The sequence below is a fragment of the Anarrhichthys ocellatus genome, unplaced genomic scaffold (genome assembly GCF_004355925.1).
Source record: "Anarrhichthys ocellatus isolate YVR2014 unplaced genomic scaffold, GSC_Weel_1.0 scaffold58, whole genome shotgun sequence".
NCBI classification, from domain to species: Eukaryota; Metazoa; Chordata; class Actinopteri; order Perciformes; family Anarhichadidae; genus Anarrhichthys; species Anarrhichthys ocellatus.
In genome coordinates, this window is record NW_022280088.1 from 393,571 (window position 1) to 415,312 (window position 21,742).

At 41.4% G+C, this 21,742-nt stretch overlaps 1 protein-coding gene across 7 annotated transcripts in view; it reads right to left on the reverse strand.

Moving 5' to 3' along the window:
- dlc1 (DLC1 Rho GTPase activating protein) overlaps positions 1-21,742 on the reverse strand; it is a 58,438-nt gene that overhangs the window by 16,400 nt on the left and 20,296 nt on the right. For 4 of the 7 annotated variants that reach the window (XM_031871519.1, XM_031871518.1, XM_031871524.1 and 1 more), the window contains exon 2: positions 419-490. In XM_031871519.1, coding sequence (XP_031727379.1) covers positions 419-490 — 72 coding nt within the window. Of the gene's footprint in view, positions 1-418; positions 491-5,759; positions 5,815-7,014; positions 12,361-21,742 lie in introns of those variants that run through there. The other 3 variants (XM_031871521.1, XM_031871520.1, XM_031871523.1) reach the window with 2 other exon arrangements.

The window sequence follows — 21,742 nt, forward strand, 5'->3', positions numbered from 1 at the left end:
TGCTTGACTTGGAGACGTCTTCGATATGAGCTAAACACCATGAGTTGAAATTAACCAAAGAGGTTTGTGCTCACAACTTAGAAGTATGACTACTACTCTTATTTACGTGACAAAAATGAAAAAGGTTCAACATTCATGTGATCTTTATTTAAACAAAATTCAAGAAAATATGTTTACTATGTAACTACCTGTAGATCTGCCTCACTGATTTCAACTAAGATTTTTTCAGCCTGCATTGCTGTGGTAAAACAACAGTCTTTCAGAAAACTCACGTCACCAAAGTAACATAATTTAGAGAATCTGTCCGATTATGCCACGATTCCCAGCATAACTGTAGATTCTTCATCTCAGCACCAGCACGTATCTTCATTAATGCCACATGGGGTGACAGTGGGCGGTGTCTCTGAGAGCTCCTTACCTTCATAAAGCTGGGCGTACTGTGGGAACCCTGCTGCTCGGAGCCAGGTACAGGCCTCTTTGGCTTCGATCTCTGCAGAGGAGAAAAAAGTGGAAGAAAACAAAAGCATGTTAGGTGTTGTGGGAGACACTTCAATTCACCTAAACAGAAAATATACTCAATGTTATGAATGAAATCCTCTGACGCAAAGGCTTTTTATCATTGCTAAATGTCAAAACTCTGGAACTGAGCACGCCAACATGCTAGCAGCTTACCAAGTGTGAACCCATTGACCTTATTAGCTATCTCACACTCGGTCACTCTCTCGCACATGCTTCTAAGGCTTGAGCTCAAAGCATCATTCGTGCAAATTGTGTTAACCCCCTCACATGCCAAGTGTGTGCCACTTCAGCTCCTTATCCGGGTAAAGCAGTGGTATTTGCTGTTCACACAGAGATCTTCATCAGACGTCTTTTAGGATTCTTTCCCAATATGACAAATGCTTTTGTTTGTTTTCTGGGTTTGATTTTACATACAGCATCTTTTTAATGCAGTGCTGCCCTTTAGCTTCTGTAACCTCATGATGCCAATGAGGAAAATTTCAAGAACCTTTGTTGATTAAGATGTATGCAGGAGAGGTTTTACATACATATCAGATGCATGTTTCTCAAGTGTCCATCGATGCCATTACTAAAGTCGAACATGTTCACAACGCTTCTCCAACACTGCCAGACACACTCTTCCATAACTCCCTTTAAACACAAGGTGTAACATTTGGGCTTGATGTGCTAAATACCAACTAAATGTTGAGGTCCACTGTGTTAGATGAGCCATGGGGATGTCCCCCACTTATCTGTGAAAGCCCTTTAGTTGACGTATTCCAAATGGCTGGCCAAACTCCAGCCTCCTCAATAGCTCCATCACCCCCACAGCCAGCAGTTTGTAGAAGAAAGACAAACAGAAACATGTCTCCAGGACTTAAGGATCTGACTTTACAATGTCCTCTTTAGTGGAATGACAGCAAGTACAAATGTAGCACAACCTTGAGAAAAACCTGTAAACAAAACCAGCGGAACAAAGGCAGGAAAAGACACGGGTAAACCATGGATGAAAGTGACAACATAGGGAATGACTGCAAAACATGAAAGCTAAATACTTATTAATCTGGTTACAAATGAGAGAAGTGTGTGTGAAGTCTGAAATTTAGGCAGGATAATTCATTTCTCATTCTACAATCCTTGCATTTAAACATTATAGTGATGTCCTTTACACTTGAAGAAGGGGTAATATACTTAGCTGAGCGTGACTGAGCTAAAAGTAACCACCAGTAGAAAGATGCAGAGCAGTTTATTTTATCTTTGAAACACCAGCAGTTCCACCTCATTTCAAGGCTAAATTACACTAAAACATGAACAGGAGCATGAAAGGAGAACAGATTGTGTAAAGGTTTTTCAGTATTAGTTAGAGAACTACAGAGATAATACAAAGATATATGTGTAATAAATAATGTCACTCAAGTGAGACATTGACACGTGGGAATTAACTCGATGTGGACAAAAGAACGGCAACCATAAAGTACTGTCAGACAGACAGACAGGTCAGACGAAGACTGTTGCGGCAAAGGGTCTGGTCTCAACCATATACGAGCATTTACATAAAAACAACAAGCCTCGACGGCAGACAAACCCATTGACAACAAGGTGTGACACGACCAAAACAGGGTCTCCCCTCTGCCACTGCAGGGGCCAACACTCCTGAAGCAACCACTGTGTCAATTAACACATTAACAACCATGTTTTAACACTAATTTATTTGACAAATGAGCTCTAATTTTCCTTGTGGATGTGAAATTCTCCAAAGCTGTGTGTTTGGTGCCTAGTATTTTTGGAGTGTAGTGAACCCAGAAGAGCGCAGAAACCAAGGGGTAATTATACCAACATTCTTGAAAGCAAGCACTGCACAGAGCCAGATAGTCTTCTGTTTGCTTGTGCATCTATATGTGTGTGACTGTGTGCACATGCAAGTCTGTGTGTGTTTGCAAAAACAGACCTCATGTTTAAAGACAAACCTCTCAAAAGACAGTAAAGCTATTGAAATGCAAATCAGACATACAAACACGTGGTTAGCTTTCCACCCCCAACCCCAAAAAAGAAGGCTATGGGATCCATTAAGTATCTTTGGGGAGAAGCTATCCAGTGACACACCCCATTGGGCTAGAATGTGTGTCAAATCTACTTTGGAGTGACATAATGTGGACTTAGTTTTGCCTTGGAAACTAAATAAAGACAACCGTATTCACCGCGCGGATGGATAAAACTGAATAATATTTGTCACTGCACCGCATTGTGTCTCCATTCATTCACGGAGTGAAGTAAGAATACTTTTCTATCTTTTGTTTGGCTGCAGGAAGTGGACAGGGGCATGGGGCATCTGGCACAAACAACCTAACAATAGAGCCGCACACACATACAGTCTTGTGTATATGGATTTAAAAAAAAAACAAAATCTTGGATCAACAAAGCCATAAAAGAGTTTTACAAGAATATCCAAGGCTCATAAAAATATCACCTTACAACACCAACCCTACTCTTTTACATTCCTCTTTGATTCCACAACTTGAGTTTAACGGGTGTGTTTTATTTTTTTTCTTCTCTCACTGTCCTTCCCAATTCCCTAGCCCTCGCCGGGGAACTACCTCACTTCCTCTTCCTGCTTCCCTTACAGGAAGAGAGCCGCGCGGCGCTGCAGTGGCTGCCGACCACCCGGCTGTAAGGCCCTGCCTTCGTTTGTTCCTGGCCAGATAATAGGCGGGGAGGCAGCCAAGACAAACACTTGCTCCGGGGATTGTGTGTGCTTACCAAACGTCCTCATGGCTAACGACAGCTACAAAGCCACACTGGACAAATGTGTGTCTTACAGTAAGCACTTAACATCACACATCACTGAGTTATCCTCAAATAGAAAACCGAAGTACACTACCTTGATAATGATGGGGATATTTGGGCCAAGTGGGCTGAAGTACAACAGATTACAAATGTGAAAGGAGTCAGACCAGCGTCAAAATTTAGAAGCCATACGGTTCCGAAAAAGCGGTGCTGCTGGCTGGCTGAGGGCTACCAAACAGAATTTCGTTGTATCACTACAATGACAATAAAAACCTCTTTATCTTTATCTTATCTTTATAATCTATATCTTTGCAAACTAATTATGCTATGCAGTGTAATTTCTAGGGCAGCACATTCATGAAACATTTCTTTGCATGTTTAGATATACTTCCCCCCCATGTAGTAACAGCTGTATGGGATTAAAGTTAGTGCAGATAAAAGTAGTTATTCCCCAATACATGTGGCAGTCCGTGAGAACTTTGAGCCTTTTGTCATTCTGACTCCAGTGACTTCAGGCTATAGGAGCAACATAAGGTATCAGCAACATGCCACTTCCTGACTGCAAAAGTTAACCTTCTTCTAAACCAAATCTTTCTCCTGTTTGGTCATCTAATCACCATCTCTAGTTGCGGCTTGGTTGGCTTGCAGACAGACAGACAAACAAACCAAACAGCTGGATTGGTTAATATGTGAATCTGAGCACAGACCAGAACTTTTGGGGCTGCTGAGGGAGGCCACACAGGATGTCTGAAACATGTCCGTCAGGTGGGACAGAGAGACAGATGGATATGTGGCTTGAACTAAACTGGTCTCATACGAACAAGTTACATGGAATAATTGTTACAATCTCTAATAATTTGGACACATTTTAACTCTGTGGACGGAAATGCAGACGAATCCCCTCAGTTGGGGTGAAAAAGAGGCACGCACAAGTTCTGGCTGCTGTGATTGAGTGAAAACAACACAGTGAGACACACTCCTTCTCAGTAGGAAACAAAGAGCGATTATCAGCAGATAACATGAAATGGATAAGAGCGAAACCCATGCAAATAGAGATTTCATATGGGTCACAAGTGGCTTTTCTTCTGGTATTTGGCCAAGGCCGGACTGATGAGCTGCCAGTCGGGGTTAAGCTTCACTCACTGCCAAGCTGTATCTACTTCTAAAATGATCCATCATCGTCTTTGCTTTCCTTTCTCCCTGCTCGCACCCTCATCTCCTCTGCACTCCCTGCTTATTTCAATTCTGCTCGCCCCTTCTCTTCTCTCCTTTCCTGTTGCAGGAAATTCTCACAATTGGCGGCCAAAGTTTCCCTCCATTGCAGGAGGCAGTGGGGTCTTGTTTGGCCGAGCCTGAACGCTCAGCTCCAGTGGGACTTTGTCAGTAGCTAGCAAGCAAAGGATGCTGCTCCCCACCTCAAAGGCTATGCTACTGAAATGTCAAACTGGAGGTCAAGAGTCTGAATACAGTTATCACTGCTGGGGCTTTGAAGTTGGCAGATTAAGAAGAATCCACGACTAACAACTGTTGTGAATTGAGGTGGCTTATCTGGAATTACCCGATCATCGCTGGGTCTCAAAGGGCCGACTGTAAACCAAACCAAAAGGCAGGCAGAGGGTTCTTATCAACTCCAGGTCTGTGTGGCTCATTTCTGAGGGAGCTGCAAAGTGGTCTAGACAGGTGATGTGATAAACTAGGCTAGACTCTTTGGCTCAACTGTAATCTACAACAAGCAAAGCCAGGAGCCTGGATGCTGCCAATGTTTGTCTTTTACCTCAACAGGGACAAGGATGTGTCCATGAACTTGAAGAACATCTTTCTGATTGATTCATGATCTCACACTTTGTCGGACTATTTCGTGTACAATCGCAATGTCCTTAACAGCTTGAATTTGTATAATAGCACAAGGACAACTGGAGACAACAGCTTTTTATAACGTGACCCATGTAAAATCCCTCCAGTACTGGAATGCAAAGATGGGCGATAACAGATTTTCTTTCTGATGGGTATCATGTTTTGTGATTCCACGGTTGAGACAGCTGGTGTTCGCTGAGAAGGTCTGGCTGTTAGCTAAGTGAGACGATGCCAGGACTATCGCCATCTGGCTGGCCTCAAGCTATGTCCCGCTGACACACACACACACACACACACACACACACACACACACACATAAACACACAAAAGAATAATGAGGTTACCATTGTCTGTGCGAAAGTATAAAAAAGTGACGGTGGAAGCCAATGAAGTGGATGTTGCGGCATCAGCTCTCTACCTAAAGGTTCTTGTTGAAAGGGGACAGGCACGGATGCATGGACACATATGCATGCAAACACACAGCTGGCCCAGATGGATCATCGCAGAGCTAACCCCACAGTCCGCTGTGCACCCCGATGACAGATTTATGCTCACACAGAGGGCCCTAGCCATGGATCAGGTGACCAGCCTCAAAACATTTCCACAACCAGATGACAGCCTACCTGCCTTCCCCCCGTTGACAGCTATCCATTCACAATCAGATCCCAGGACAGCCTTGTACCCTCCGCAGACGGACGGTTACAGCAGAAATGAACATATGTGTCTTCTCACAGGACACTAAGAAACAGTGCGCCAGCTGGATGTAAATCTTTCAGATAAGGCCCCAGCTCACTTCCTGTTTCACATAGAGTGCAGTGAAGTGTGTTTCCTTCGTTTGCTCTCCCCCAACAAAACCTACCAAAACTATCGATGAAACCCATAGTCCCATCCCTGATTGACAGAAATAAACAGATATGAAAAAAGTGGCTCATATTTCTGTAACTGGAGTACTCCATCTGTTGAATCTATAAGTATTGTGTCAGTGTTATACAGTCTCTACATTAGCAGTTCCTGAAGGTAGTGTTCATCCACCTCTCATCATCATGGCTGGGTGTCTGAGTGTCTTTGAGCAGGTTCCTAATTTAATGGTTATATGGCTCAACTGTGCTCATATCTGTTCCAGGCCTCAGAAAGTTGATAAGGAGCCATGTGTTGGAACACAGTTAAAAACAACTGAGAGGACGCGCCAAAGCCCACAAATCAAGTCAATCATGCCAGCACAGGGCCGAAAACGAGATTTTACACAACACATCCACCTCAGATCCCCCTATTAGCAAAAGGTCGGCAGTCAGGCAAAAGGCACGGGCAGACACCAACTGGAGGCACTGACATGGCAGAAGTGTCGCGGACTGGTACCATAACTTTTGATAATCTTTAGAGACACATTCCAGTTCACAACCCTGTTTGCCCACACGGATCAAGGTTTCATTGCGTCAAACCGACCAGTTGTCCCCGGCGCTGTGTGCGTAAGAAGGGAAATATTTTCGACAAATATTTTTTCTTAAAGAAAGGAACCTCTCAGGGTCGTGGGTTGCACTGGAAAAGATGTAAAAGACCCGTTTTCTTTGTAGTGAGGACATTGGAGACGCGGAGTTATGCGCAAAGCGGGGATATTTCTTATCTGACAGCCCGCAGCGCTGCGCCGTAAAGACGATTTACATACTGTTTTACTTGAGGATTAAATTCAAGCAAACCTTCAGTGGCTTGAACACTAAAAGTAACTAAAATAAGCAAACTGTAGACTCATGATTACCAAAACCAGTGCGCTATAGTCTACATATCCTGGATAAAACAGGAACCCGTTTGAATGCGGCTTTAACTTTAAATAGAAAACAATAACAAATAATTAATTTAAGGTAAATCATGGAATTGACTTACGTGTTAGTATCATTTTCTAATGTCTAGGTCGCGACCAGCTTTCAGCGTAAAACCGAACTCCTAGCTGCGCCCCGACAGGCTCCGACTGTCCACAGTCAGCTCTGCTCCACTGTTAGGACGAAGCCCGCATGATAGATCCAGCGCAAAGCCAACTCAAACTATACAGTCGGGTGCAAATGTCCTCTGACTGCGGGACAGTAAATCCATGGTTGTAATTTGATTTGGCTGCAATATACACAGAATTCCACAATTCTTCCAAAACCTTCCAACACGGCGAGTCCCTGAATGAAGCTGTCCCCGTCCGGAATGTGAATGGAGAGTAGTGTGATTCAAGCTTTGGGAATGGGCAACTCCCCGTGGCTCCACCCCCACCCGCTCCCCGCGGCTGTCCACCTGATAAGGAGCTGGAGACACACGGATCCACTCGGGACAACCCCAACAGATCATCGTGTGTAGGGCAATTCGTTTATAGCGATTACAATATCATGTCATAACAGTGTGACAAAGCGCACTTTACCATGACACCATGTCGTCTCTTTTGGCCTGCACTTCATCCATTAACTTCTGTCGATCTTCTTCTCATTATTTTGTATGTTACTAATCTAATGAACTGATTTGACTAGTTGTTAAATAAATATGCCAACCAAACGTTACCCATCTTAAATCGAAATTGCTCCACAGGACTCCCCTCTTTCAGCTTCTGTCTCGACTGAGCCTCAACCACCTCCCCTAATAGGCAGCAATTGACACGGAGGTTGGTGCCCAGTTTGCATTTCATTAGAAAGTACTGGAGACAACTGAGAGACGCTCTTTTGTGACGAAAGATTAAGTCTGAAAAGCGCAAGTGTCCCAGTGAAAAGGGAACTGTTGCAGGTATGGTAATGCCCGTGGTCCTGCCCCTCTCCATGGCGCGCCGGACGCACGCACACCACGCACAGGTTGACTAAACAATAACAACACATTCAGTCCTGGCTCCAGGTTTTAGGAGGCCTTGATGATGTAAACTCTGATAGCACTACACTTGATAAGCATTTACAAAGTCGATACAATCACTATAATTAGTATGTATTATAAGTCTAAATTTGCCCTGAGTACATGGCTAGTTTATATAAACTGTTTTTCTATCTGAAATTTTTTTTTTCGCACCAGAATAAAAATCGTGATTTTAAGCAACTGTATAATTTACAATCCATGCCTCATTTGGAAAAGTGTCAAAACCTTGCAGATTTTTTTTCCAGATTTAAATGTGGTGTGCCTATACGTGTGGATAACATATTACTCATTTATAATTGGTCTATTTTAAAACAGCCAGTCCAGTTTTCCTGTGTCCCCCTCTCCTCTATCCTCAGGAACCATTCACCACAGTTTTCCAAGAACTCAACGATGTCAGCGTTTGAAATCAGTCAACTCTGTATTATTGCCATGGTAACACCCAGGCTCTGAGGTGGTTCAAAAAGGGAAAGCCAGACGTGTCACCATGTTGCAGGGAAATGCATGTAATCCAAAGCTTGGGCTGTGAGGGGGGAGAGGATGATGCAGAAAATCCTGGCTAACTGTGAAGTCTGTTGTTGGCTGGCGCACCGGTCCCAGCTGACTGAGGAGTCACAAGTGATTCACCCAAAAGAGATCCTTCCAGCTAGTGAGCAAAATCACAAGTCTTTATAGCATAGGCTTTTATAAAAATGTCCCCCCTGGTGGGAATCATTTGAAATGTTTGCCCAGAGGCCCCAACTGTAAAAGCTAGTTAAATACAATGGGGTTTCATATGCTTTATATCTGTAATTGGTGTTGACAGTCCTTTTTATTCAGCACCACACCTCACAAATTCCAAGTAAGTCTATTTGGATTTCTGTTATTGGAATAACAATGCTTCATGGTGATTTCAGCATTTTGTCAACTCCATATTTGAAGGGAAAAAATGGGTTGATTTTGCACGATTTGCAGTCATTATTTCTACACACACAGCATTGGGGTCCATTGGAACCCAAACAGAAGTTAAGCCAATGTCAACAGAACACAAGGGTTAACACAAGCAGCTTCACAAAAACGTATGGCAGTCTAAAAAACAACTTTTCTGATTAAAATGAGGAAACATGAAAGAGAAAGTAAACAATACAATGAATCTGAAAATTCAATATCAACTTTCGATACTCGACAGTTGATTATGTCAAGTATTAAAGATGTGATACCGTGGACACATTGGCCAGTACTCAAAATGTATTGAGGTTCACTTCCCATCAGTATATCCATCTAAAGCATAAGCATTATGTTATATATCAAATAATACGTCAATGGAAAACGTGATCTTAAGAGCTCATAAACTGAGGGGGTTTATCCTAAATCTGTAACCTGAAGAGAGGGAGAAAGATAATTATGGTCTGTTAGTGTGTGTGAGAAACAGAGAGAGGGATAGGGGAAGGATAGGGAGTGAGAGAGAAAGCAAAGAGAGGAAGGACAGATGAAGAGAGATTACCAAACAAGGCCAAATCCCTGAGTCACAAAACCCGACCACCCAGAGGCTCACACCGAAAACCCCAACCCAAAGCTACCCTCGACTGAGATGGGTCAAAAAAACAGCGCAGGGTTGAGAGGGTTTGCTCGCTCAAGTTGTTTTGTGGTGATAAATACACAATAATGCCAGCGATAGTTGTGTGTGGCAAAGTGTGAGAGATCAGACAAGCAGACTGCCGCTGCTGCCAGTTGCTCTGGGGCAAATAAGTGCGTCTCTTTAGTGTCTACAATTTTCATTCATCAAAGCTCGTCAGAGTCAGGCCCTTGTTTGGCTTATGATTCAGATACAGATCAAATACACAAGGGCATAATGAGGGCTTTGGACAAAAGAGCGGAAATGAGGAGATGCATCAGTGTTACAGCAGGCAGACACAAGGGATTAAGCCTGCATTAAACGCAACTTTTCCCTGTAAAGAGAATAAAAACAGTAGATTATCTCAAGATTCATATTACATTACATTTTAATCATGTCTCAAACTGTTTCACTTTTGCTTTGAAACAAAAAAAACTAAACGTAAAAATTTGATTTCACTAAAATTGACCTTGTATAGCCCATCAACTTGTTGCTGCTGGGTTGTTGGGTGAAGCTACTGTTTTGGGTTGTAAACATTACAGTGTCACCTCTGACCCTGAGATGCACAGGGGAGGGGCTGGAAGAGGAAAATAGAGGAAGTGAGCATGAAAACAAAAAGCTAAGACTTAAATGAGGCAGAGACATAGCAGTAACATTTAAAAAAAAGACAAAGAAACAGACAAGTGTTAGAAAGATGAAAGATCCCCCCGCCCCCCTTACGAAGAGCCCTCCACTGGGCTTGCCTTGGGGTTTACGCTCCCCTGTTCTATCATTCCCAAAGCCAAACAGCGGGGCCAGGTGAGGGTCAGCGGATCGACGTGTCAGTCCAACACACTCAAACACTCAAGGCCGTGTCAACAAAGACTCACAAAAGAGATAACCAAATTATGGGTCTGCAAAGGTCATAGCGGCCATCCTGAAATAGGGATGGCCATGTTAGGTGAGTGTGTGTAAGCGTTTGAATGGCTATAATCTCATTTTCTTTTTGGGGTTGAGAATTTCAGATAACAAGGCCATAAAGATGCTTTCCATAACAGATAAAGTGATCAAAAACAGGGAAGAAAGAGGCATTTATGTGTTTATTACAATGCTACTCTATCAATTTAATGTGTGAGTAATTGTGTTTTATTCAGAGGTAAGGTACTGACTGCTACAGTCCCTGAAATTTGGATTGCAATGCCAACACTGACAGGCGTGTGTCCTCTGCCTTTCACTGATGCTGTTTGAGATAATAATTGACTGCTCTCTGTGTGTGAGAGAGATAGAGAGAGCGAGAGAGCGAGAGAGAGAGAGAGAGAGACAGAGAGACAGAGAGACAGAGGAGGGAGGGTAATCTTTTCACAACAGCAATCTCCAGAAATAGCTCATCCATGGTCTTGGGGATCAGCCCAATAAGACACTGATTAGAGAGAGAGCATATGCTTCCATACACACAATGGCAAAGAGGAAGTGCAGGGAGACAGAGGCTTGGACCAGCACACACACAAACACACACACAAACAAAGGAAGTGTGAAGCAGACATGGGACCAAATGCCTCGCCGACACCCACTCCGGGCTTTGATGGACTGACCACGATCACAATAGAGGCAGGAGGCTGACACACACACTTACAACAACAATGGACCGGTGTTGTACACTATGTTTTTTTCATTCAGGTGGTGGGGTTAAAAAAGAAAAAAAAAACATTTAACTGTTACTTGTCGACCTCAGCAGCACAAGTTTATTTAGATTATGGTAGAAAACATGACTGTATACCATTGCATTTCGGATACACAATAAAACACATATGAAACAGCAAGTTCACATATAGTTGTAAACTAGAACTTTTAACAGCTCTAACAATGGGAAAACTAATTAGTGGCCAGAATCTGCAATAGATGTGCATTTATTTTACACAGACTGTAAATGTGTGCAAGGATAGGCACTTTTAGTGACTACGCTACACATTGACTGGGGTATTCTGTACCTGATATAATGTACGTCAACCACAAACAGTTTGTTGCATACAGAGTAAACAGAGAACATTACAATGATACTCACTGTTCATTTTAACATCAGTGATCAAACAGGAAGGCGAGAGCCCTCTATGCCACTATATATATATATATAAATTATCTAGTGGTAGACATAACATAGTTGATTACATTAATATTGTATATTAGAATAGCTATGTTTGTTCTTTTATATTTAAAGTTTGTCAAAATAGGCTTTTATAAAACAAAGCCACTCGTATCTTGAAGACATTGTTCACAAAGGAAGCTCTGGATCTCCAGGAAATCCACTGATCAGCAGCTCTCTCATGTCCTGATCGAGATAAAGAAGCACGGAAAAAGAACACACGGCTCCAAATTATTGCTCATATTTTTCTTATTAGTTATGCATGGGGAAGTGGGGAGATTAGTGATGCTTTGCTTTTGGGGGAGAGAGGGATGGCAGAGCAAGAGCAGAACCAGAGGGCAATTGTTGGAAAAAGACAGAGAAGTATGAGGGAAAGAAAAAGTTGACGTTTAAAGTCACAATCAAGGGATACACACAATAAATGTCCAATAAAGCTGATGAGATGGCATTGCAGGAAATTGCACAAAGATTGAGAGGCCACACAACTAACAATAGAAGCTGATATTTACCATTCAGTGTGTTACACGTAACTTGTCAGGTAAGTAGAAACCTTTTTTCCAACTCATGCTGTAACTAATGATTATTTAGATTTTTAATTAATTTGTTGATTATTTTCTTGATTAATTGATTAGCTGTTTGGTCTATAAAATGTCGAAAAAGGTCCAACAGTGTTTCCCAAAGCCCGAGATGACGTCCTCAAATGTCTTATTTTGTCCTCAACTCAAAGATATTCAGTTTACTGTCACAGAGGGCTAAAGAAACCAGAAAATATTCACATTTTAGACGCTGGAATCAAAGAATTACTCAGACCAATTATCAAAATAGTTGCCTATTAATGTGATAGTTGCCAATTAATCAATTCATCGCTGCAGCTCTAATTCCAACTCAAGCATTTTTTAACAACTGCAGTGTTTTTTTCTGCAAACGCTGGCTGATCATTTCCATTAACCTCACTGCTCAGACTCCAAAACAACATTTTATGGTGAAGTGCAGTTGTTACTGGCCTAGAGTGAATGAACCAAGCTGGTTTGATTTATTCTCTCCAAGCTTTAACACTGGAGCAATCCCATTTCAACACATAAAGAGTTACTGTGTGTGTGACCACATCTTCTAAGAATTACAAGAGGTACTTGGGGAGTGGTTAATGATGCCAACCATATGGCTGTGAAATGAGCACAGAGCAACATTTGAAACTGTGTTGGAAATTTACAGAATTCCTGTTCTAAACCAAGTGAGGTTAAATAATCACTGTTTGGAATACCTTTGTGCTCCACAGTTTCCAATTTTCCAGACACATTGGTTCATCAACTACATTAAATTACTCAAACAAGATCTTTTTTTGTAGCTCCTGTATGACTTTAAATTATCATTTAAATAAGACTAAATTGTTCCTTGTAAAATATGGTTGTAGTTGTTATGCCCACCAAACCTCCACAGACCAAAGTGCTGATGGCTTTGATGGCCACAACATATCGCAATGGGCTCCAGTGCAGATTTTGCCTGATTAAAGTGACACCAGGTTTAAAACAGTCATTCTTGGACAAAAATGTTATGACAGTGGTCCTTAAGATGGTTTTAACTGTTGATATCGTCTGACATCATGATGCATTGTTCAATGTTATATACATATAATACTTCATCCCCAAAATAACCATTTGTATATCAATTACTCACCCTTTGTAACCATGATTTCTTGAAGAAAACTTTCTTTTTCTCTCATGCCTCCAAGGTGAACAAAGAATCAAAAAAATTAGAAAAGTCTTGATGAATTGAAGTAAATGGAGGCCGAGTTTAACAACAGCAAAACTATATCAAAACATCCGTTTACAAAATCTCATACAGTCGTGTAGTACAATCCAAGTCTGATTTATTCAATCGTACGCTCAGTACTTCCCCAAACACATGTATTAACATTAAAACAGGCTTAAACAGGCAGGTGGCTGCGCAAGTGTGAAATTGTTTATGCAGAAGTGTTTTAAATAAGTAAGATTTTATGATACAGTTTTGACGTTATTAAAAGCACCCCCCCATTTATTCAAATTCATCAAGTCATTTGTCTGTTATTGGTTTCTTCGTTCACAGGGAGGCATGAGAGAAAAACATCAAGAAATCATGGTAACACGGGTTGAGTAATTGATATAAAAATGGTCATTTTGGAAGGTGAAGTATTCTTCCAAGACAGACTTGGCATACAGCTGGAAGAGTTGGCATTGGTGTCAAATTCATGCCAGCTTCCTTTCAGCAGTAATGCATCATGGGGCCCTGGGTGCTAGATTTAAGTTGCAATGAGATGACGAGCCCTGGAGCAATATTGTGGAAGGTTAACTGCGTATGCATGAGTTACAAGGTGGGAGTGGCTGGATCAGGGTGAAATAATTGAAGCACGAGTATATTTGTGGTTGCATGTCTGTTTTGTATCCATTTGTGTGAGGGGTATCTTGCTATCTTAGAAATATATGCCTGTGTGTTCTGCATATGCACATCCATACTGAGGTGTCCAATAACTTTGTTGACAATAGAAAGTGTAGAATTATCTCTCCTTTTCTATTTTCTTTCCTGTTTTTGACTGTTGTCATGGAGTCCTAGACATGTGGAATGAAGACCAAATTCCAAAGTACCATATGTCCGTTCTTCCTCTTTGCAGAATCAGCCAGAGTAAGGCAGGAAGCTGATGCTTTAGTCTTCCCTGCCCTGACCCATGACACCCTTTGAACCCTGACCTCTAGCGAACCACGTGACAAACCATGCAGACATCTAGACTGTCATGACAAACACAAACCAGGTTCAGTTGGGAGATTATCACTGATCCAGACGCTCTTTTGCAATAGTGCATTGAGCAGGTTTGAATTTGTGATTTCTTCCAGCTCCTGTGTCTCCTGTCGTTTTTTCAGAAGATAAGATAAGAGATAGTGCTACTGCAGATCAAAGAGAGATGAGATAAAGAAAAGATAAACCATGTATGGGAACCAAAAATATGACAAGAGCATAAAATCAATTGCATATTGACAAAAACACCTTGTGCTGGTGTACTTCCAATGATTGCTGGTCTCCTCTTCCTATAAGTAAAACACTTGTCTGCAAGCACTTTTCTGTCCTCCAGCTCAGGGCCAACAAATTGCAGTCAGAAGACAGACATCAGACAGTGGACATTCCTCATGTGACAACCTTGACCTACTTAACTAGAGATTGATGTGACACTCAAAAGACAAATGCCTCGCATATGCAGGAATTAAGATGATTCAGGGAAAGGTAGTTCTTTGTGTGTGTGTCTGAGCTAACCTACATATGTACATGCATTTAATTGCATGCTTGACACATGTTTAAGGCAGCTGACCAACAAGGAAGGTTTTTGATATGATTATGAAGGGCTTTACTTCAGTTGGAAAATGTGAATGTTTATCTTCATGCATAGCTGACCCAAATCCACTGCGCAGGAATCTAAGGAATCTGGTGTATTTAGCCAAATAAAAATAAACAGAAGGAAGTTCAGTGTATGTGTTTATCTGTGAAAGGAGAAGGCAGCATCCCTGTAGGTATGCAGTGGACAGAAACTTGTTATGAATGGGCTGTGACTCGTTGATGATAACTAGTACTCAGGGTCAAGCACTTTAATAGCCAGACAAAATGACTCTGTTTGAGGTATTTATTAGTTATGTGAATTTTTATTCAATTTCAGTTTTATTCCTTAGGTTTCCTTCGTAGCATCAATAGTAATTGTATATAACCTTACATGTCTGCATCTAATTTACTCCTGTCGCTTAAACACACTTTAACACTTTTGGGATGAGCCCTGATGTCCTGATCCCTCATTCACCCACTCTTTCACCAATGTCCTACACATAGACACAGTTCGTTTATTTACTTTTGGAGCTAATGGACAGCACTGATGTGTTTGAGGGTGGAGACTTTGGGTAACGAACAGGAGCCGCAGTCAGTACTGTGACTCCCCCCCCCCCCCTCATCCCTCCTCTCCTCATCGGCCCCTGGGGGATGATAGCTCAACTCCTGAGAAATGAGGGGGACTAATACTGTCCAGCTGCAGGTTGGCAGCAGTGACAGAACCTCCATATGCCCAACAGATTGGATTCTGGCTCTCATGCTGACCCTTCTCTTTTTACCCAGTCTTCCCAACTTCCCAAGACCGAAGGAATAGGAGTGGATAGGAAACTTAAAACAGGAGAAACATGAGCATAAATGCAGGAAAACACTATGGGTAACGTTACTATCAAGGTTGTATGGTCCAAATCAACATACATGATAATACAATATTATGTTAAGTAGTAGATATGATGAACAGCAATAGACCAGACCACTATCACGTTAAAGTGCCCTAGTAGCAGATGTGATATTTTGAGGCATTTGAGGGATCAGTGTTGGCAGTCAGACATTTGTGTCTACAGACAACAAGGCATCATTTATTCTCAAGTCTTTAGTCAACAAGACTAAAGACTCTACGTCTAGTCTAGCAGCTCTGTGAGGTTGTAATTAGGCACAATGATGCTTTGAGCTAAATGCTAACATCATCATGCTAACAGTATGCTCACAATAACAATGTTGACATTGACATTGATATAATGAATCAGATATACATTTTACAATGTTAATCATATATTTTCAGTGTGTTAACGTGTTAACACTTCCTACCTGGCACTAAACACTTAGTACAACTGAGGTTAATGGGAATGTCTTCAGTATAGCAGGTATTTTGTAACAATCCATCAAGTAGATGTTGAAATATTTTAGAGGATAAGTTGTACACAAATTCATAGCCATCCATCCAATTAATATTGAGATATTTCAGTCTGGACCAAAGTGCTGGATGAACCTACTGACCAACATTGCCATCCTAGGAGCTACACCGCTAGCATGGCTAAAAATTAGTTTGAATTATATAAACGTTGGACTGAAGTAAGTAGGAAAAGCTGACACTCCTTCATTTAAATTGCAAAAATGTCACATTCATATCAAAATCACATGATGCTATTGTGAGTTAACTTTTTTATTTTTATTTTTTACAAACAATGATTTCTTTTCTCAGAGTCCTTCTTATACTTGTATTGTGACGGTATGACCACCATGAGATCAAACCATATCATTCTCTGAAGAAAGAAAATGTTTCAGGCCTTAAGAACCATAAAAAACAAGACAAAACCTCCCTTTGCTTCCTGGATTTTAGTACTAATGGCTACAAGGCAATGGGGCAAGCACGGGAAAAGCAATTAAAGAGAAGAAGCTGCTGGGTTACTGTGGACTGTGTCCTGGCTTTATTCACCCGTAGGTTATGAACTCGACCCTCAGAACTGTCGTGCTCATGAGACTTCAGACAGCCAGAATTGTTAGCTCACATTTCAGTACGTGCATATTGGTAAGAGCCACTCAAGTGGTTCACATGACAGCTATATTGACCGTGATGAAATACAGGCAAAGAGAAAAAAACAACATGTTTACCATTGATTCATTTTCAAATGAAAGCTATTTTTAAAAGGGACAGACACACAGGAATCTCTGTTAGAAAAAACTGGAGGTTGGACGTCACCTCAGGCAAAATCAAACAAACACTCATTTTCATAACATTCCCAAAATGCCTTGTTCAGAACATTACGAAACTGCTGCTTTGTTTTAAAACCGGTGAATGAAAAATATTGTTAGCAGATGGCAACTTTGTGGCCTGTCAGGGTATTTAGTCTAAGAAATGCTGAACAAGTTCACTGACCCTCACCTCAACCACACACACATAAAGACATTAAGTTGTCAAAGTGCCACTTATCCAACATGCTAATGCTAAGCGCTCCAGTGCTTGTATTATTACCAGCTGGAGGGTGTTAAAGTGGAGGTTGGCCTGGACACGGAGGGTGACAACACTCAGCCAGTGGCCTTGTGTTCATCCATTCATGGTGGCAAAGGGGTTACGATCCCTAAGTGACTACAAGGTGAAAGGTCACAGGCAACACCCCTCGATCAGAGGGAGAAAGGGACATTAAGTGGGCGCTCAGTCTAAAGAGAGAGTATGTTTAAGCTCCTTGGAGGTCTCAGTGGTGATGAGCAGGGAACAACACACAAAAGGAAGTTTGGGCATGTCAGCACCAGACCAGCATCTCATCTTATGACTCTATGAAATAGTAAATACACATCTCAAATTGCTCAAAAGTTGTGAACAGATTTTATGAAGTTGATATAGCACTGGATGAACTTCATGCCATGTGATCGAAGTCATTGATCAAAATGTTGACCTGACACAAACTTTTCCTTTGAGAAAAGGCTTTCAAAGGCTCAGCAGCCATAACTCCTTCATCTGAAGCTCACCAGAACAGTAGAAGCATTTTTCTTGGTGGTGATCACAGCTTCAGACCTCTAACCAAATTCTTATTTGTTGATGATCAGACTATCCTCAGAATGGCTCACATTTCGGTAACTATGTCATTTAATTGACAATGACGATTTCGTCAAAGTACCACAATTATATTTTGAGAAAAAAGCCGCAAGCCAAAACCATAACATTTACAACATTCTATATCAGATCTAACAAATGCCTGGAGGACAGTGTAGGTTAAGGGGGTCACTCTGGAAATGGTCCACTTAGCAGTGCTGCTTTTGTCTGTGACATAGTCTCAACTGTCAGGGATCTTCAAGTCCACCCTAACACAATGACAAATGTAGAATGGAAAGTAGAAAGAGATGGAAAAAGTCAACATCCTCATAAATAAAAATACCAGTCACTTTCCAGTATGGAGAAAATAAGAGCCCTGTCAGACATGAGGTGGAGGTGGTATGTTAGCTAAATGCCATTGTGGAAATCCATCTGTTATCACTTCCCTTCCCAATTGGCACATCTGCTTACTCTTCATATCTCACCTTACTTCAGTCCCTTTTCCATTTTGATACAGCCAGTGTTTATCATAGTTAGCCAGGCTAGTGACAAAGCTCTATGGATCACAACTACAGTCTGTCCCCTAGTTGTCCAATGCTTGATCGAGACCAAATATCTCAACAACTATTGAGATACACACAAACACACACACACACCCTCCTGGATGCCTATGGTATCGTGATTATGTTATTTTAACCCCAAAAGACACTCAACAATTAAGAAAAACTTCAGATTACACCAAATACAGAAAGAAAGTATGTTCTGAGTTTTCTTTTATCAGTTTCTGACTCTGGAAAAGTAGAAAGAACTCCTCAAAACTACTGTGTCTCTTTTTGCCTCTTCCCGGTGATCAGTGCATCTGGGTGATGCCCTCTATGTGCGTTAGCAAGTTGGATGTGAGTTTAAGATCAGCGTCATTCCCATGAATTATTAGTCAGTGAACAGCCAAAGCAGAAGACTCCATCATGACTCATTGCTACAAAACTGTAAGAAAATGCCCCCCAATCAACGGCATTGGAAGGGTCAAAAATACCAACAAGAACAACAGGATTAGCTGAAAATCCCCTGCAGATTGAGACTGAGTAAATTAAAGATAGCTCACCCACTGAGACCTGCTAGAGCCACAAAAAGCAGCAGACACACAGGAAATGAAGGCCCACTGGAGAGTAAACAAACAACATACCATGCGATCAGGCACCCCAAGAGGCAGTTAAGTCACCAGAGATGAGACCATTTTAATGGGACACTAAAACATGTAGTAAGAACCCATCTGGAAGAGATTCTACTGGAATGTACCTGATTTACAACTAATGACCAGTGAAGAGTTGTCATGCCATCATCTTCCTCTCACATCACAAGTCTTCAACCCCTCATCTTCCGTCATACCTCACAGGTGAGGATAGATGGATGTGCATGGAGGATGGTCACATACTCATAGGGTTTTACATTGTAGTTAATTCCTCATCTTGGAATTCCAAGTGTATATAAGCCATATTCCATTTTTTGTTGTTAGCATTTTCAGTTAAGGTCCGGATACACATGAATGCATGCCGATTGTGTGCACACAATTTTTTATCAGAACACCAAATCTTTTTTGAGGCAAATCCTTCGCTGTTTTTTGTAATTTCCATGTTTTTTCCCTCCCTCCCTATATCTCATATTTGTTCAGACTCAAGCAATTGTCAAACAACAAAGAGCTACACACCATCAACTGTCTAAACTGACACCACTGACGATATGCTGGTGACGAAATCCCTGTATTTGTAGAGTAAAGACACAATTGTACTTTTATATCCTTTTATTGTGAAAAAGCACTTATTGTTTGTAGATGTTTCTAAATCATGCATGAGCAGTTGATCCTTTTGACACAGCACCACCAATCAGTAGTACTGATTAAAGCTGGGAAGGCCAACCACACACAGTGACTCGAGGATATAAAGTCTCTGCCAACAAAGCAGCTCTGCTCACTACAGCCCTGACACCATTTCTGCTGATGGAGGGAGGAGAGGTGTAGGAGTGGATGGCCCTGAAAGACTGCGGTGTGAAATCAGACATTCTCGAGGGCCGAGGCAGGAGCGAATTCCACAATGTGTGCAAATATTTGTGCACACTACTTTTGGAATTCAACGCTTTGCCAAGTCAGGAGTTCTGTGAGTGTCGGCTCTACGAGGACCTGCTCCTGATCTCCGTACAATGTCAATGGGCACTTGAAATAGCAGTGTCGTTGTTCCTGCTCAGTTATATCTGGATGATTCTGTGAGGGAAGGGAAGTTCTGTGCTGAATAACCCCATTACCTTCCAGCTGCAGAGTAAAAGCATGGGCAGCAAATGGATCAATGAGAAGTCAAGAGCGTGCATCAAGTGGGCTACTTGTGGTCTTGCTGAAAAGTGGTAGACGTCCCACTTGAGCGATGATAGGGCAAAGACACTCAGAAATCAAAGAATAGGCTGATTAGGATTGTGCTCACGAATCAGCTGCAGCTACATGCACATAACGCTGAAGGCTCAGATCTGGCTTTTCTATGCTCTCTCTATAACCAGTAAAGTAAAAAATACATCAAAATAATTATGAAGAAAAGCAAATTATCGTTATTTGCTGTGTCATGCCAAAAGATGGATGACATGGCAATTATATAGCAAGCTCCTGAGCTGCTCACTGGATCTAACATCTCTTCAAGGTTCAGACCTTTACTAAAGACAGAACAAATCAGAGATTGTAGGATGATCGATAAAACAGAGAGGGGTCTCATGATTAGAGAGTCAAAAGATGCATTCAGTGAGTTCATGAAAGAGGAAGTGCGAAAATACTGAAGGAGAGGGAGCGTGGTAGAGCAAGCAAAGTAAACAAGTTTGGCGTGAGCTTGCTGGAGTCACTGGGTTTAGGAAAACATTCCAAAGTCTTCGAAACAAGCAGCCTTGTGAGTGCTCAGGGGCAGAAACAAGAGGGCTTTAAATCACTGAACAGGAACAGTGTTGGAGGACTCTAATTCAATCATAAATATCTTGAGTGTGAGTACCAGTCACCTATATGACAGCAGAACAGTCAGTCAGAATAAGCTCGCCAAATCGAATAAACTGGAAAATTACAATATGGTTCACTAACACAAACTTACTGGAGCAGAAATGATATACGGTCTACATCCATACTGTGGTTTCTGCAATAAATGATATAGACACAAAACAATAATGTGATAATTTATTACACTGATAAATTTGACCTTACAAACAATGAGATGTATTATGTTTATCATTCATCAAAAGGTCATCCAGCCTTATTTGTCATGTTGATATAGGCTGTGGTTAATGTAACATCTAATTACATTTCTGCTGAAGATGAAACAGACTAAAGCTCATCTAAATCACTCATCCACTGGCTGAGCTAAACTTCATTCTCACAAAGTTTGAGTCTTCACATGTTGGCGTTAGAAAATGAAACAAAACAAATTATGGCATTCTGGTGAAAACATATTTGCTGAAGTATAAACCAGTTTAAAAAAAGATGAATTCAACAATAAAAGTGCCGAACATGTTTTGACAAACACAACGCTCAAAAGACTGCTCACAATACTTTTCATCTATACTGACCCAAATCGCATGTTACTAAAAAGACAGAAGAAAGATTTGGAGTGCAAAAATCTCAAGAAATAGCTGATGTATT